Here is a 16,572-nt window from a genome sequence, read left to right as displayed (position 1 = left end):
AAGCAATCATCATCAGGTGTGAAAACCACAGCGATAAAATTTCGAGACCCAGACGTCACCCATCATCAACCTCTTTGACATTGCTCAGAATTAGTATTGACACTGCAGGAGAAATCCGATGAGCTGTGAAGCTCTTTTTTCACGGATGTCCAGTAGGGGGCGTGTGCCAGAAAGTTACAACAGCAATGAATATTTTTTTTAAAAGACCATAGGAAAGGTAAGCATATCACGATAAAACATTTAAACTTCTTAAAATTGTACTAGGTAATGCCCACTGAGCTATTAGCTTCTTTATTCAACGGAGGAGATGTACAGCAGAACGACACTGACTCTCTCTCTCGTGAATCCCTCATGAGAGAGACCTCTCTCATGAGGGATTCCCATTCCGACCGCAGGTATTGTGGTCAATGCAAATATGACTCCTTGTAAAAAAAGGTGTCAGTTTTTTTGCCAGATTAAAGGGTAAAAAACCAATTATCATATTTTGCTACTGGCAAAGGAGGTTCCAATGTTGTGTAAATGCTTACCCCGAGCTCTCATACTCTGATGGTGCATTGTCTTTGAGTTGTGCGCCTTTTGGCGTCATCTGGTCCAACACCATGTGAGACTAGGCTGTAAGGAAAGCTGTCTCGGGTGTGGACCAATCAATTTCAAGGGCAGTGCATAATACATTATCAGAGTTATGTTTTTTGTTTGCATTCCGACCGCAGGTATTGTGGTCAATGCAAACATGACTCCTTGTAAAAAAGGTGTCAGTTTTGTTGGCAGATAAAAAGGTAAAACACCAATTATCATGTATACAGGGTGTTTAAAAAAGATGGACCCAATTTCAAAGCAGAATATTTCACGATCGCAACATGTTACAGTTACACGAAAAGTTACAAACGGTTTAATGAGTTATCACGTTTTACTAACCATTTTATAAATGCTCTACGTGCCCTCCATCTTCTGTAGGTACGGACAACATCGAGGCGATAGTTGAATTCGTCCCAAACTTCTCTAAAAGTGTCTTCTTCCACTGAAGTCACCACTGCCGTGATTCTGTTTTTGAGGTCATCCAGATTAGTTGCTAATGGTGGCACAAAAACACCACGGGTCTTTGACGTATGCCCACAAGAAAAGGTCGCAGGGTGTGGTGGTAAAACCGGGAGCAAGCGAGGGCTTTACCATTCTGGCGAATTGCCCGATGATGCTGGATGTATTTACCAGCGAAACGTCGTACTCAAACTGTAAATGTTGTGGATTCACTCTTCAACACACCGGTGGGCTAAAGTAGTGAATTATTTGTCTTTTTGATTTAAAGCTTCCGTGACTGCAGTAATTCATATTCTTAGTTTTTTCGGTAAAGTCACGTTGAAGGGAAACAACAAAATAATAAAATATATATAAAACAATACTACTTTACTACTTCATTGTTTTATATATATTTTATTATTTTGTTGTTTCCCTTCAACGTGACTTTACCGAAAAAACTAAGAATATTTGTCTTTTGTCAACGTGACACTTTTTTTGCTAATTGGCCGTGTCGGGTGGTGGAGGGTTACGACACATTTATAAATAACGCGATCTAACCCAAAAACCTTTATTATGAATAATATTGGTCGCGAAAGCCTACGTGTTAAACAGGGTGTGGTGTTGTCTGGGGGTGATCTTGGGGGCCAAGAGTGTAGCGCCAAGTCTTGGGGTCCCGTACGACCTATCCAACGTTGAGGCAACGTTGTCTTGCGAATGACTGAGGCTAGGGGCTGTTTGTGCGCTGGGAGAGGCATCTAGCGGTAATCATTTGAAACTCTAAGCCCCGCCCTCTCTATGCCCCGCCCTCTCTATGCCCCGCCCTCTCAAGTGGTAAGAGTTTCATTCATGGGCGGTTCGTGGTTGCAGAGATATAGCGATTTCAAATCGGGTCTAGTTTTTTTTTAAACACCCTGTATATTATTCTAGTTGCACCGTGTATTGGGTTTAGATTAAGAGAGTCTCGCAGTTTGACAGTATTAATAAATAAAAAAGATGTAAAGTTTGCAATACTCACAATTAAGTTATCGTGTAGCTTGCTTCCATGCGTATAACACGTAGGCTTTCGCGACCAATATTATTCATAATAAAGGTTTTTGGGTTAGATCGCGTTATTTATAAATGTGTCGAAACCCTCCACCACCCGACACGGCCAATCAGCAAAATAAAGTGTCACATTGACAAAAGACAATTAGTTCACTACTTTAGCCCACCGGTGTGTTGAAGAGTGAATCCACAACATTTACAGTTTGAATACGACGTTGCGCTGGTAATTCTGGCGAATTGCCCGATGATGCTGGATGTAATTACCAGCGAAACGTCGTATTCAAACTGTAAATGTTGTGGATTCACTCTTCAACACACCGGTGGGCTAAAGTAGTGAACTCCAGCGCTGTCCTCCAGACAGTCTCGTCCCTTCACCTGATGAAGGCCGCTTGTGTTGTGGCCGAAACGTCGTGAGAATTTTATTGTGTTATTTTATTTTTTCAATTTATTATTTTATTCTCATTCTTCGTGACTTTACCGAAAGAACCAAAGAAGATATTTTTCTTTTGTCAACGTGACACTTTATTTTGCTGATTGGCCGTGTCGGGTGGTGGAGGGTTTCGACACATTTATAAATAACGCGATCTAACCCAAAAACCTTTATTATGAATCCCATGCGTATGTTCGCAAAAAAATCCTTGTGTTCAGTAACAAACACCAGCAGTAGAGGGCGCACTATATTTTCACGCTTGGTATTTTTCGGAAATATGATTTTTGTTCATTTGTAACAATGGATTTGTTTTGTTCCCCATTGATGGTAAATTTTTGAAATATTGTTTAAAAATAAAAACGTCTTAACATGCCTTGTGGCCGACTGAGCCCCTACGCTTCGCATAACGATGCCAAATTACCACCCCCACCACCCCTCTCTCTTCCCATAGTCGCTGTTCGTGCTCAATCTGTGTTGCCGAGCCTTGGCGGTGAAAGCCCCTGGTGGACATCGCTTTGCGCTCTCTTGGCAACACGTGGCTACAAGGAGTGGTGGCTACGGGGGTCAATACTCACGAGAGGATGAGTGGCGGCCGAGCGAGCGGACGCGCTCGAGAGCAATCAAAATGCTCTCACGTGCGGGAAAGTTGTATGAAGGTTGGTCCGGTTGCAGGACAAATGAGAGATGGCGATAGCTTGAGGAAGCCTTCATCCAGCAGTGCTTAGAGCATGGCTGCGGCTGCTGCTACTGCTGAAGATCGTGGTTGTGCAGAAATTCAACGTGAAGGCAGAAAAACGGCTAGTTTTGAACAAAGCATCTTGACGCAAAATTTTCTTTGTCAAACGATGAATCTTATCGCGCTCTCACTCGGCGATAACAGAGCGTTGTGTGTATGTGTGTGGAGAGAGTGGCACATTCAGGTGGGGAGCGGCAGTGTAGCAGTTAGCTCACTACGAACCCGGCTAGCCGAGTTCGATTCCTGCTCACGGCCACCTACACCAGTGAAAATTCTGTCAACTCGGTCCTGTGCCTCCTCTACGTCGACTCAGCCTAAAATGAGTACCCGGTGCGGTGTGTAAATGCCGCCACTGGGGAGACAGAGGCGGTCGAGCGTAGTGCTGGCCACACATCACCTTGTGTGCCGTGCCAGCCTTCAGGCAAGGCCTCCTGAGCTATGTAGCTATTTTTATGAAGCAACCTGGCCACAAATGATAGCTCAGCGAAGTGGCTTACCACGTGGACATTTATAGCAGCCAAATTCTCTAAACGCTGGTTTATAAATGTGGAGGGATAAACCGGAGAAAAATCCACGCAACCATGGGGGAAAGAGCGACACGCAAACTCCAAATACAGGCGTCGTCAGGGTCGGGATCAAACCCACGGCCCGCGGCACCCTGCGAGGTCATTAACATCTCGCCACCGTGCCGCCGTTAGGGGCCGTCCATAAATGACGTCACGCACCTAGGAGGGGGGGGGGGCGGAGTCGGACATTTGTGACGATGTGTGACGAGGGGGGTGGGGGTTTGAGAAATGTGACGTCACATCAAAATGCGCAACTTTAAATAAATATAGACAACACGTTCTACTTAATTAAATATACTTTTTAATAAATGTTTTCCCCTACAACATCAGAGTGCAGCGTCATATTAAATACGCACTACAATGACAGTAATTTAAATCGATTTAAAGCATGTTTTATTTTTTTTGTCGTCATATTTGAGGGGGGGAGGGGTCTGACTTTTTGTGACGCCGTGTGACGAAGGGGGGGGGGTCAAAAATCGTCCAAAACTGCGTGACGTAATTTATGGACGGCCCCTTATATGTTCCGTGCTGTGTCAAATAACACGAACTACGCTGACATCATTGTGATGGAGTGACCGGCTAAGTCACGCGTACTTTGAGCTGGGTGGCTCACGGGGCTAATTCCCGTGCCAGCTAGAGCAACGCCTCTGAATTAATGGGGGTCAAGCCCATTAGGTGCTGCAGTGGGGAGATGTCAACTACCTCGCCTGGTATGCAGGAGGTCGTGGGTTTCATCCCAACCCCGACGCCTGCTGCGGTATATTTGGAGTTTGCGTGTCTCTCTCTCACTGTGGTCGCGTGGATTTTTCTCCGGGTCCTCCGGGTTTTCACTCCACATTTAGAATGGACATCACGCGTTCAGACTATTTGGCTGCGATATATTTCCACGTGTTAAGCCACTTCGTTGCGCTATCATTTGTGGCCAGGTCGCTTCTGAAAAAGAGCCATAGTGCTCAGTGGGACATACCTTGCAAAATAAAAAATAGTTTAGTAAATATATATTTTTTAATTTTATGCAGCAGGAGGACAATACCACAACCGTACACGGGGTTTCATCCTCACTAGGAGTCATCGGTACTACAGCTGTGCCATACCACTCTGCCTTGTGCCTTGGGGGCACTGCTAATTTAAACATAATTTATTACCATTTTAGTCTGAGCACAGTATAATTGACGATAACGTGTGGCTTTTTAGTTGAGTCTTAGTCTGTGGATTTCATTATCTTAGTCCGGTTGATTAAATCAGTCAATGAGTCAACTCTTAGTCATTAAATGTTGGTCTGAGGGCATGCAATTCCTCCTCCACCCTCCACTATCATCGGCTCAACCAATCTCTTTTTTCTCGACACACGAATCCAATCTCGTTATCCTCAGCGTCCTGCAGTCTCTAACAAGGTGACTAAAGTTACCTTCAGCCTGCCTGCCTACCGCAACTCAGGTCACACTCGTGGCGTTCACCTTGCCTCGCCGTGGCCGCTCGCTTTCTGACCTCTGGTGGGCGGCAGTCAGAGTCACCATCACGTTCGATGATCGATGAATTTTTTCATTCTCCCCTGAGCCATCGTTGGCCCAAAATACAAAACAACGACTTGGCAGGCGTCGAAGGAGGCCTCCGTTCAGTAATGAAAGAGATCGTGGCTGCTGCTAGCGACGATGACCACAAATGGCACCGTCTCCCGGTGTATATTTCGACTATCTCTGATCGTTAACATTTTGTATGACAACAAAGCAGGTTGGTAAATGTCCGCTAATTGAATCCTAAGGTGCTTTTCCCCTTCGGATCAAAACAGCAGACTGCCGCTAATCGGCTTCGAAAGGTACACATGCAAATGTGTGTAATGCTATTAGCAATCCGCATACACTGAAGCTTTATTTCGCCGGGAAGGTAGCGGTCCCCACTTCGCTGTAGCCAGTTGCTAAACATGCCGATTGGTGCCGGCTGGTGGGATCCCACGGTTACTCACTTGAGCCCTTCTTTTGGAATTCCGTCTCTCGCGTCTTCTAGGGGAGCGAATGGGCCACGACAGTAGGTCAGGGGAAAACGAGGACTGACAATTAGGAAGGAAATACGGAAAATTTGGGGAGGGGGACAGAGGACAAAGGAAGAATATCCTAAAATTAAAAAATAAAAACATTTTAGATTGCAAGATGTTAAAACAATAAGTGCTAAAGAAAAGTGAAGAGGATTTTATATTTTTATTACACAGAAAAGAAAAATAAGGCGAGAAAGGAAGGTTCATGAGCAAAAAACCTAAGATTTAACAAAAAAATCAAGTAAATACCAAGACCACAGGTAAAGACGGCAGGGGTCGTGATAATTACAGAACCAGAGTCAAGCTTTAACAAATACACATCACGTGCTAAAACGTGCTGATGCAGTAGCGGACAACAACGCAGACAAGAGAGTGGCTTGCTTTTTTTTAGACTTTACTGATCGGAACGCAAACGCAAAAGAGGACAAACGGGCGCGAAGGACGGGGGCCACCTCCCGAAAGCGCCGCCAAGATGTGCGACATGGACTGTCTCGACAACCTGATCGCCAACACGGCTTACCTGGAGGCGCGCAAGAGCGGCGACGGAGGCACCAGGGATAAGGCTCGCCGGAGCATCGTGCTGCCCACCCTGACGCAGGGCCGGAGCTTGCGCAAAACCATTCCGGACTCGAGCGTCGACTACGGCTCCGTGTGCGAGGCTCAGCCGATCGGCAGGCACTTCTTCCGCGAGTTCCTCGACTCGCAGCCGCAGTACTCGAGCGTCGCGGCTTTCGCGGACGCCGCCACCAAATTCGAGTTGGCCGAGGATGACGGCGGCGGCGGCGGCGTCGGCGGCGGCCGCGGGGCGATGCTTGACGAGGCGCTCGCGTTCCTGCGGCGGGACTCCGGCGAGCGCCCGGCGTTCGTGAGCGAGTCGCTCGCCGCCACCGCGGGCTCGTCGGACGCGGCGGAGCGAGAGGCGGCGATCGCGCTCGCCAAGCGAGAGATGAGGACGTTCCTGTCGGGCGCGCCGTTTCGCGGGTTTCTCGGGAGCGCCTTCTACGAGAAGTTCCTCCAGTGGAAGGTGCTGGAGAGGAAGCCCATGACCGACAAGAACTTCTACGAGTTCCGCATGCTCGGCAAAGGCGGCTTCGGAGAGGTGAGCGGCCGAGGCGGAGGTGGCCGAGTCCGGTACCGTCCGCCAACGTCAGGTGCCCAGCTGTTATCCGCCCAAGCCCCCAAGCGAGCTCCCTTTTTAGGGGTCCGTCATGGACCCCAAGTCCCACAAACCTCCCCCCCCCCGCCTCCCCAAAGCAACCCCCCTTCCAAGGAGACTTCAGCGGCCCAGGTGCAGGATTGATCAATTGGACAGGGGGGCTCATTTAATTATCTTAGTTTCCCCTGCTGAGTCGCTCTCAGCCCTTCTGAACTTCCTGCTATTTGGCCTTTGACGTGTGTGGCTCTGGGTTTCGGGGCATCTCGTGCGTGTCATTGTGGAATGCGGTGTCCAGTGTGAGCCCACATGCGTCTCTGCGGTCACCCAATGTACACCCCCCCCCCCCCCCACCATGCGTTTTGAGCCCATGGGGCCCAGGGCTTTTCACTTTACGTCTCGAGTCCAGCTTACCACTGGGACGGCAGAGCATCAGTGACCTCTCTCGCGGCGGTCTAAGCTCGGGTCACGTCCCTCCCCCTATTAGCGAGCGAGCAATCCAACGCTCAGTGAATTCTGCTTCGCAGTGATATGAAGGTCGACAAATGTAAGGATTCCAAAAGAGACGTCGCTACGAACGCTTTGGCTGCCACACGCGAGATGCCCCCCCCCCCCCTTCTTGCCGGTAACAGTGCCGGATTATCCCAGTAGCACAAGTAGCTACTACACATGTAGTAGCTACGCATGTAGTAGCTACGCATGTAGTAGCTACACATGTAGTAGCTACACATGTAGCTACGGGCCCCGCACTTTCAAGGGCCCCGCGCTAAATGCGTTCAAGCTATCAATTCCGCTTCAGTGATTCTGCACTTGCTCTATTACTCTAGAACTATACCGCCTTCAACTTTTATGAACGACCGGGTGTTTAAGGTTAGAGATTTGTCGTATTATCTGGCTGTATAACAAATGAAAAAACAAACAAAAAAATTACTGTGCAAGTTAAAAATGTATGTGTTTAATATTTATGTGTTTTTATTTTATTTCGGGCCCCTTTATAACACACTGTCCAGTAACGTATCTGAAACCTCCGCTCCGCGTCTCAGTCCGTGCGTCTTGTGGCCGCCTCTCCCTCCGTATTCCACGACCGTGTCCCGGTGCGCGTGCCGGTTATGTGTCTGTCCCACGGTGCGCGTCTCAGCTTGTCTTGCGCGTCTAGGCGTTTGTGCCCCATGCGTCTCGCGTGTGCACCACGCGTGAGTCGATCTGCGTGGCATTCCGCGTGTGATCATGCCAGGCCGAGGTGGTCTAAAGAGCTTGAACTCTTCACTACTCATGCAGTTATTACATCACAACCCGGTGGTTTCTTTGTTGTTGAACTTTTGACACAACAGTCAGTGTTTGTATATCCCTCAAAGTTATGATGAAATGCAACCAACCATGCCAATCGGATGGTGTGGGGGAAGGACGATAAACTAACCACACCAACAAAAGTGTGAAGACTTTTTGGTGTGGTTCCTTACATATTCGGGTTTTTTTCTATTCACAGTTGCTGAGCACAGGCACAACGTACCCACAACTCCCAAGCGGCTAGCAATAAAATTGGACTGGCGCATATGTAATAAGATCGCTATTAATACGGTTATTGAATTGACCAAGGTTATGATGATGATGATGATTATTCTAATAAGAGCTCGAAACAAAGGAGGTGACGAAAGGGAATTCCAAAGCGGAGCAGTGCGAGGGAGCAAGCAGAAAGGGAACTGCGTGGTGTGTGGGTGAGTCGGTGAGCAGGTGGATGGGTCAGTGGGTGGATGAGTGAGTGTGTTTTTTCAGCGCAGTTTAGCGGTTAAAGGCAAAAACGAAACTATTTTTTTTTTACCAGGTAAGGCCCCACTGAGCTGCATAGCTCTTTTGCAGAAGCGACTTGGCCACGAATTATAGGTAAAAGAAGTGGCTTATCACATGGAAATGCATTGCAACCAAATACAACTAAACGCACGTCTATTCTAAATGTGGAGGGAAAACCCGAAGGACCTGGAGAAAAATCCTCGCGACCACGGGAAGAGAGAACATGCAAACTCCAAATGTACAGCAGGTATCAGGGGTCGGGATCGAACCTACGACCTCCTGTATACCAGACGAGGTAGTTAACATCTCACCACCGGTGGCAAAGGGAGACACGTCCAGAGACCCGTGCTGTGTGGCTGCCTTGTTCTCTTAAGAACTTGCGAAAGAAACGCTGAGCCAGTTGAAGCTATGGATTTACAGAATTACTAGACTTTCCTAAAGCATAATCAGGGATCTCTCTCGACCACGGCTTCGCCGCGTAAGCCCCACTCCTCTCCAAATTCGCAGCCCTCGATCTGTTTCTGATTTGTGACCTCAGAGTGCCAGTGTCTCTTCAAATCACCGTTCCTTATTTAACTACTCAAAGGCTCAGCGAGACTTTGTGATCTCCCCTGCGATCGTGGGACCTTGGCGACTGCAAGTTATTCAGGAACAAGCGTTGCTGATGTTTTGATTAATTTTCTTACAGGACTATACTCGTGTAGGAAAACTATTACAGTCAAGCGCGAGATTCGTGACTGCAGGTTTATGGGTGAACCTTGCATCAATGTGGCCGGTTTTCCATAGGGTCGGTCCCAAACAGCAACACAACTTCAGACGGAAAGGTTTTTGATCATATGAGATATTTGTTTACGAGAGTTTAGCGTGACTCCCTATTACATGCATACATATGTACTGTAGTGGGTTCTACGGAGACACACACTTGAACTTGGAGGCAACACGTTCATCACCACACCCCAACAGGGTAACTAGATAAACGTAACAACGGGTTAACTAGACCACAACGGGGCAACTACATAACCGGGTCAGTCACTAACACACTGCCTTACCCACGACGCCGAGCGTAAAGATCGTAGACCGAGGACCGAAGAGACGTAGCACCGACAGGTTCCATTCCAACAGACAGCCAAGATTGTTCTCGGGACCTCCCCTTTATGCTCCTGAGCGTGGCCTCGCTCCGCCTTCAGCCACGCCCCCTTCTGGATCTCACCAGAAGGTTCTCGACCGAGCATCACGTGTCCCTCAAGCCCCCTTTTGGCCCCCCTAGCTACTCTGTCCCGGTCACGTGCCCTCTCGGGTTTACCCAGAGTCTCACGTCCTCACTTGCCCTCTCTCTGACCCTCACCAGAACCATGCCCCCTAGGGCTCGCTTCCATGCCATGCCTACTCTGGTGCCAGAGAGAGGCTCAAGATGCACAGTTCCACTCTTGTGACAGTAGCTGGCGCTTAACGCCATAGTGACTCCATTTACGTCACTACACATACAGACAGATAGACGAACAGAGGTCATGCAAAAGTACTTTCACCCTCACTTGAAAGGGAGTAAAACACCGCACTCTGAATGCACGTGTCTTGCCACGGCAATACATGTGTGTAAGTGTGTGTGTGTCAGTGTATGTATCAGTGTGTATGCACGTGTGTGTGTACGTGTGTGTGCGTATACAAACGGTAGTGTAGCGGTTAGCGGGCTGCGCTACGAACCCGGCGATCCGAATTCGATTCCCGCTTATGGCCAACACTGGTGACGATTATCTGACCTGGTTCCTGGGCCTCCCCTACGTCGACTCAGCCCCACATGAGTACCTGGTGCGGTGCGTAAAAGCATCGCTACTAGGGAGACAAAGGTGGCCAGGCGTGGTGCTGGCCACCCAACAACTCGTGTGTCGTTCCGGCTTTCATAGGTGCTCGCTAACAGCACTTGCCCCAACAGTCTGTTGTGTCCGAGTGTTGGGCAATAACCCTTCGACCAATTTGCCTGATTTTCAATCGGGTAAGTCCCTAATCACAACATAATCTTACACTCAGCTTTGGTCCATGCTGGGTAACCCTTTACCAGAGTTATCATGGCTCCACATTACAGAACTTATGGCAAAATGTTGGTGAACCTCGCCTGTTCTTCTGTGACAGGGTAAGCCCCAAATAGTAACACGACTTTATACTCAAGTTGGGTTCACATTAAATCACCTTTCCAAGACTTATTCTGACCCCATGCTGCAAAACTGAGTTAATTGGTGAACGCCTTTAGCCTTAATAACAATGTAAAACAAAAATACATCCGCGTCATGTTACCTTCTTGCACTCCCCTTTGCTCCAGGTGTGCGCCATGCAGGCCAAGATGTCGGGCAAGATGTACGCCTGCAAGAAGCTGGATAAAAAGCGCCTGAAGAAGAAGAACGGCGAGAAGATGGCGCTGCTCGAGAAGGAGTTGCTCGAGATGGTGAACAGCGCCTTCGTGGTGCAGCTCGCTTACGCGTACGAGACCAAGACGCACCTGTGCCTCACCATGAGCCTCATGAACGGCGGCGACCTCAAGTACCACATCTACGAGATGGGCGAGCTGGGCCTGGAGATGGAGCGCGTCCTCTTCTACGCCGCCCAGATCACCTGCGGCATGCAGCACCTGCACGCCCTGCGCATCATCTACCGCGACATGAAGCCCGAGAACGTGCTGCTGGACGAAGCGGGCCACTGCCGCCTCTCCGACCTGGGCCTCGCCGTGCTGCTCAAGGACGACGGGATGAAGATCACGGAGAGGGTGAGCGCCGGAGAGGGAGAGGAGGAGGAGGTGGAGGACGACGATGACCTAGGCGGAGGGCCTATGGTGTCACGGTGTCGGCGGAAGGATCGGAGAGTGAGAATTGTCGACGTTGCAGTGGGTTTAATTCTCCAGCACACGACCGGTGCGCTGAACTAGTAGCTAATTGGCACGTTTTGTTTACATGACACAAACCTTTACGAATTGGCTGTATCGGGTGGCGATGAGCTCAACGACACACATATTTAACGCGATCTAACCCCGCCCCCCCCCCAAAAACAATCCTTTATTAATGAGGGAAGTTGTTGGCAAATGTAATTATTATTACACCTGAACTTAGCTGGAGGAACCGGGTTTGATTTGGCTCAGCGGTGGAACGGGTGAGGTTGCCAGAACGAAGATGGCATTGTGGGCCAAAGCTCCCTTGGTCGCCACACTCGCAATGCTCGTGTACGTCGGTCATGTGGCAATGCTAACTTTGGCACTGATAGATTATTATTATTACGACACTTTGATGGATTATTATGACCCTTGGACAGATTGTGATCACTCGGCCGCTGGTCGTAGTGCTGACCCTGCTGGCTTCGGTCGACGATGCCGCGTCGACAGTTCGCTGTGACGATGGCGGCAGTACCAAGTTCGCTGTGACGATGGCGGCAGTACCAAGTTAGCTGTGACGATGCCGCGTCGACAGTTCGCTGTGACGATGGCGGCAGTACCAAGTTCGCTGTGACGATGCCGCGTCGACAGTTCGCTGTGACGATGGCGGCAGTACCAAGTTCGGGTCGCTGATTAGGCTATTTCAATATGATTGGCTGTTTCGCTCAGTCAATCAGGGCTTATCCCCAGTTTTCCAACTCAGCTAATGGGAGGCTCCCCACGCCGGATTTGAACCGCAGAGCTATTGAGAGCTAAGCCGGGAACGTCGGTGTTAATTAATTATTTTTAAAAAACACACTTTGCCTCTCGACATCGCCGCAGTTAGTGGTGGTAATGTTGATAATGATGTTTCATTCGATTATCCCTAAGACTATTGTTATCATCGTGTGTAGTGCCGGATGAAGCTAGTACAGGGCCTGTAGCACATGTTATAAAGGGGCCCCTAAATAAAACACATTAATATTAAAATAGTAAAGTAATTGTATTTTTTCATTTACTATACAGCCAGATAATACGATAAATCGCTAACCTTAAACACCCAGTCGTTCATAAAAGTTGAAGGCGGTATAGTACTATAGTAATAGAGCGAGTGCAGAATCACTGAACCGGAATTGATAGCTTGAAAGCATTTAGCACAAGGCCCTTGAAAGTGCAGGGCCCGTAGCTACTGCTACTACATAGTAGCAGTAGCTACACGTGTGTAGCTACTACTACATGTGTAGCTACTACACATGTAGCTGCTGTTGCTACTACATGTGTAGCTACTACACATGTAGCTACTGTTGCTACTAGGATAATCCGGCACTGATTGTGTGGGAAGTGCTGGCTGTACCGGTTGTTGTCGGTTAACACAAATAATCACTATAATAGAGGTTAATTTTTTGGGTTAAATCGCGTAAATATAAATGTGTGTCGTCACACCCGCCACCACCCGACGCAGCCAATTAGTAAGGTTTGTCACGTTTACTCTCCAACACACCGGTGTACTGAACTAGTAACGGATTGGCATGTTTTGTTTACGTGACAAACCTTACTATATTGGCTGTGGCGGGTTTAACGACACATTTATATTGATGCGATCTAAACCAAAAAAAACCCTCTTATGGATAATATTGGTCGCGAAAGCCAAGGTTTTAAACTGACATAATTATGATGACGCTTCGATATACTGTAGGTAGTTTAAACAGGTCCTTGCAGGGTGGGCTGGTAGGAACATTGGAATTTTTTTTACACCCAACAGCACGAGATTTCACTTCGTTAAAGTATTGAAAGGGGACGGACGGACGGACACATTACTATTGCAGGCTGGTACACTCAGTTTACAACTTCGTTCCTACCAGTATAAAAATGTATTTCTAATTATTTAAAAAAGGGATTGCCTCTTGGTGTCGCCACAGCAGTGGTTGTGACGCCAATAATGACGTTTCATTAGATTACGACTTCGACCATTATTATCATTGTATGGCTAACACTGGCCGTGCCAGTTGTCGGTTAACACAAATAATCACGATGCCGCTTCGATATAGGTCGTTACAACGACTCTGGCCGGCAATGCTGCTGCATTTGCGGTGTGGTGAAACTGATAGCTGATAGCCGAGATGAAGCCACGGTAGCGAGGTGTTAACTCCCTCGCCCGGTATACAGGAGGTCGTGTTATTTAGATCCCGATCCTGACGCCTGTTATATATTTGGAGTTTGCGGTGTCTCTCTCTCTCTCCCTGTGGTCGCGTGGATTTTTCTCCGGCTCCTCCGGTTGGTTTTCCCCCCTTGACGCTTAGAATCAACGTCACGCCGTTTACAGCATTTGGCCGCCGCTATGAATTTTCACACGATGATAAGCCGCTTAGTTGACCTGTCACCTGTGACCAGGTCGCTTCCGACAAAGGAGCTGCGGAGCTCAGTGGGCCTTACCTGCTGGCATTTTTTTCATAACAATAATAATAGTGATAAGAATTTTAGTTTAAGTAATTGAGGCTTCTGATGACTGCGTGCCCCACGTTAGGCTGGCACCAATGGCTATATGGCCCCCGAGGTGATCAACGGGGAGGGATACACCTACAGCTGCGACTGGTTCTCCCTGGGCTGCACCATCTACGAGATGATCGCCGGGCGGACGCCCTTCAAGGGCCACAAGGAGAAGGTGACCAAGGACGAGGTGCGCCGGAGAACGCTGGAGGACAACGTGGCCTACTTACACCGAAACTTCTGCCCCAACTCCAAGAACATCTGTGACCAGCTGTTGGCCAAAAAGCCAGCAAACAGGCTGGGCTGCCGGTGAGGAGCCAATTTGATGGATGAATTACTCGGTCAGACCTTGATAGAGCAGTATTCCTTCCACGTAAGACTCATGGAAGGCTTACATTGAGTGAACTGCAGTTGAAGTACCGTCAAGTAAATCTGTATTCGAAAACAATAAAAACGTGAAGTGCAATTACAGAGTCAAAGTGATCTCTTTGCGATAATTGCCGTATCGCACGTTTCACGTCGTATCTGGAAAATGATTTCATCGCAACCTCACTCGTAATCTCGATCTAGCCGTTCTACCTACCTTCTTCTCCACCACCAACCCACCACCACCACCAACTAAAATCCATGCCTAATGCCTCCATCCCTCCCATTAACCCGGCAACCTGAGTTTGAATGCTCAGCCACAGCTAACATCACATCATAACCAGTCTTTGGTCACCTAGATAGGAATGGTCCAGCACTGCTCGGGTCTGTTTTCCCCTATTCATGATAACTTAGCACTTAGTCACTCCACGATTTACATCCTTGTCATATTCAATTTAACCAATCTACCTACCTTCTCCACCGCCAACTGACCACTACCAACCCAAACCCTCCCCCAATGTCCCCCCACCCCCGTCCCCCATCCTTCCTCCTGGCCTGTCCTTCAAACAGCGGTGACGACGACAACCCGCGCAAGCACCCGTACTTCCAAAGCATCAACTTCTTCCGGCTGGAGGCCGGGCTGGTGAATCCGCCATTCGTGCCCGACCCCGGCAAGGTGTACGCCAAGGACATCAGCGACATCATGGAGTTCTCGGAGGCCAAGGGCATCGAGATCAACGAGAAGGACCAGATGTTCTACTCAAAGTTCTCCACGGGCTGCATCCCGGCGACCTGGCAGGAGGAGATGATCGAGACGGGCCTCTTCGAGGAGCTCAACGACCCCAACCGCGTCGTGGACGTCGAGAAGGGCCGCATGAGCAACGGCAACCGATCGAGCACCTGCATCCTGCTGTAGGCCTCACGGCCCTGCCAAGCTCTGTCGCTGTGTGTGCGTGTGGCCTGCAAAGCGCGGCCGATGACTGACGGGGGGAGGGGGGTGAATGTGTGCTGAGAGTCTTTGGCGCATTCCGCAAATATCTGAAATTCGGGCCCTCGGTACGAAGTTTCGGACTCTCCTTCTTTGCGCCTGGATGAACGTAAAAAAAAACACGCCCGAAAGCAATTTAGATGTTTAGGTCGAGTTTAATTGAGCCGATTGATGGAGTTTGTGGAGGTGTTGCGCAGCTCCTCCGTTCATCGGTCGAGCGATGGTGTGGAGCAGTGAGTCGGGTAGGACACGATCCGATACTATATTGCATTGCCCTTTGAATAAACAACAAAATACAGCCATAATGCAGGTTTATTTTTGGGTTAGATCGCGTAAATATAAAAGTGTCGTTAAACCCGCCACCACTCGACACAGCCAATTAGTAAGGTTTGTCACGTAAACAGAACATGCCAATACGTCACTAGTACAGCACACCGGTGTGTTGGAGAGCAAATCCACAACATTTACAATCTTGAGTACGACGTTTTGCCAGTAATTACAACTGGCATTATCATGCGAACAGCCGGATTTGTGGAGAAACCCTCCTGTTTCGTTCCTTAAATAGAGGGGTAGATGTGGTTTCGTCACTTGTGAGCACTTCTTGCGCGAAGTGGGTAGGGGAATTAACGACGCACATAACTTACAACGGATATCCATTGCCTGGCTGGGTTATTTGTATGGTAATCAACGTACATTGTGCATGCACATTACAGCATTGCCCTTTGATTATCCAGGATATTCTCAGGAGGGTCCCACATTGAGGGTTGTTTTGGGCCGTTTCTGTTGATGAGCGTTTGGCTTCATTGTGTGGGGGGAAACCCGGAGCGACTGGAGAAAGCCCAAAATGCACACAGGCGGGGTAACGCTTAAAGCGCCGCACAGATAGATTTAAGAAGCCATTGCTGCTGTGCTGCCACCTCGATACTTTGGAGCTCATCATGAGGCTTGTGGATCAGAATGTGCGACTTGGGGCATCGGTGTTTGAAGTAATATCCGCTTCTTGGAAAATGAATATTAAATATAAAACGCAGTGGAGACATTTAAGCAATATATGGCAGATCGATGATATGTATAA

General features: G+C 48.7%; 1 protein-coding gene across 1 annotated transcript; it reads left to right on the top strand.

Moving 5' to 3' along the window:
• The first annotated feature begins 4,730 nt into the window (after positions 1 to 4,730).
• Positions 4,731 to 15,617, top strand: LOC116956309 (rhodopsin kinase GRK7-like). The gene is made up of 4 exons (XM_032977827.2): positions 4,731 to 6,921; positions 11,078 to 11,518; positions 14,181 to 14,452; positions 15,080 to 15,617. The coding sequence occupies exons 1-4, from the start codon at positions 6,295 to 6,297 to the stop codon at positions 15,423 to 15,425; spliced, it is 1,686 nt and encodes a 561-aa protein (XP_032833718.1). The 5' UTR covers positions 4,731 to 6,294; the 3' UTR covers positions 15,426 to 15,617.
• Positions 15,618 to 16,572: the final 955 nt, after the last annotated feature.

This window comes from Petromyzon marinus, chromosome 64 (assembly GCF_048934315.1).
Source record: "Petromyzon marinus isolate PM22_M1 ecotype Great Lakes invasive population chromosome 64, UKy_Petmar_22M1.pri1.0, whole genome shotgun sequence".
Classification (NCBI taxonomy): Eukaryota; Metazoa; Chordata; class Hyperoartia; order Petromyzontiformes; family Petromyzontidae; genus Petromyzon; species Petromyzon marinus.
The sequence above is the reverse complement of the archived record's forward strand: the minus strand, read 5'-3'. Positions and strand labels throughout refer to the sequence as shown.

What these genes read in the sequence shown, in the direction of transcription:
- LOC116956309 (XM_032977827.2), top strand. Translation starts at nt 6,295, where the DNA reads ATGTGCGACATGGACTGTCTCGACAACCTGATCGCCAACACGGCTTAC. An exon ending in GGATGAAGATCACGGAGAGG is followed by an intron (nt 11,519 to 14,180) that starts GTGAGCGCCGGA and finishes GCCCCACGTTAG; the next exon opens with GCTGGCACCAATGGCTATAT. An exon ending in GCAAACAGGCTGGGCTGCCG is followed by an intron (nt 14,453 to 15,079) that starts GTGAGGAGCCAA and finishes TCCTTCAAACAG; the next exon opens with CGGTGACGACGACAACCCGC.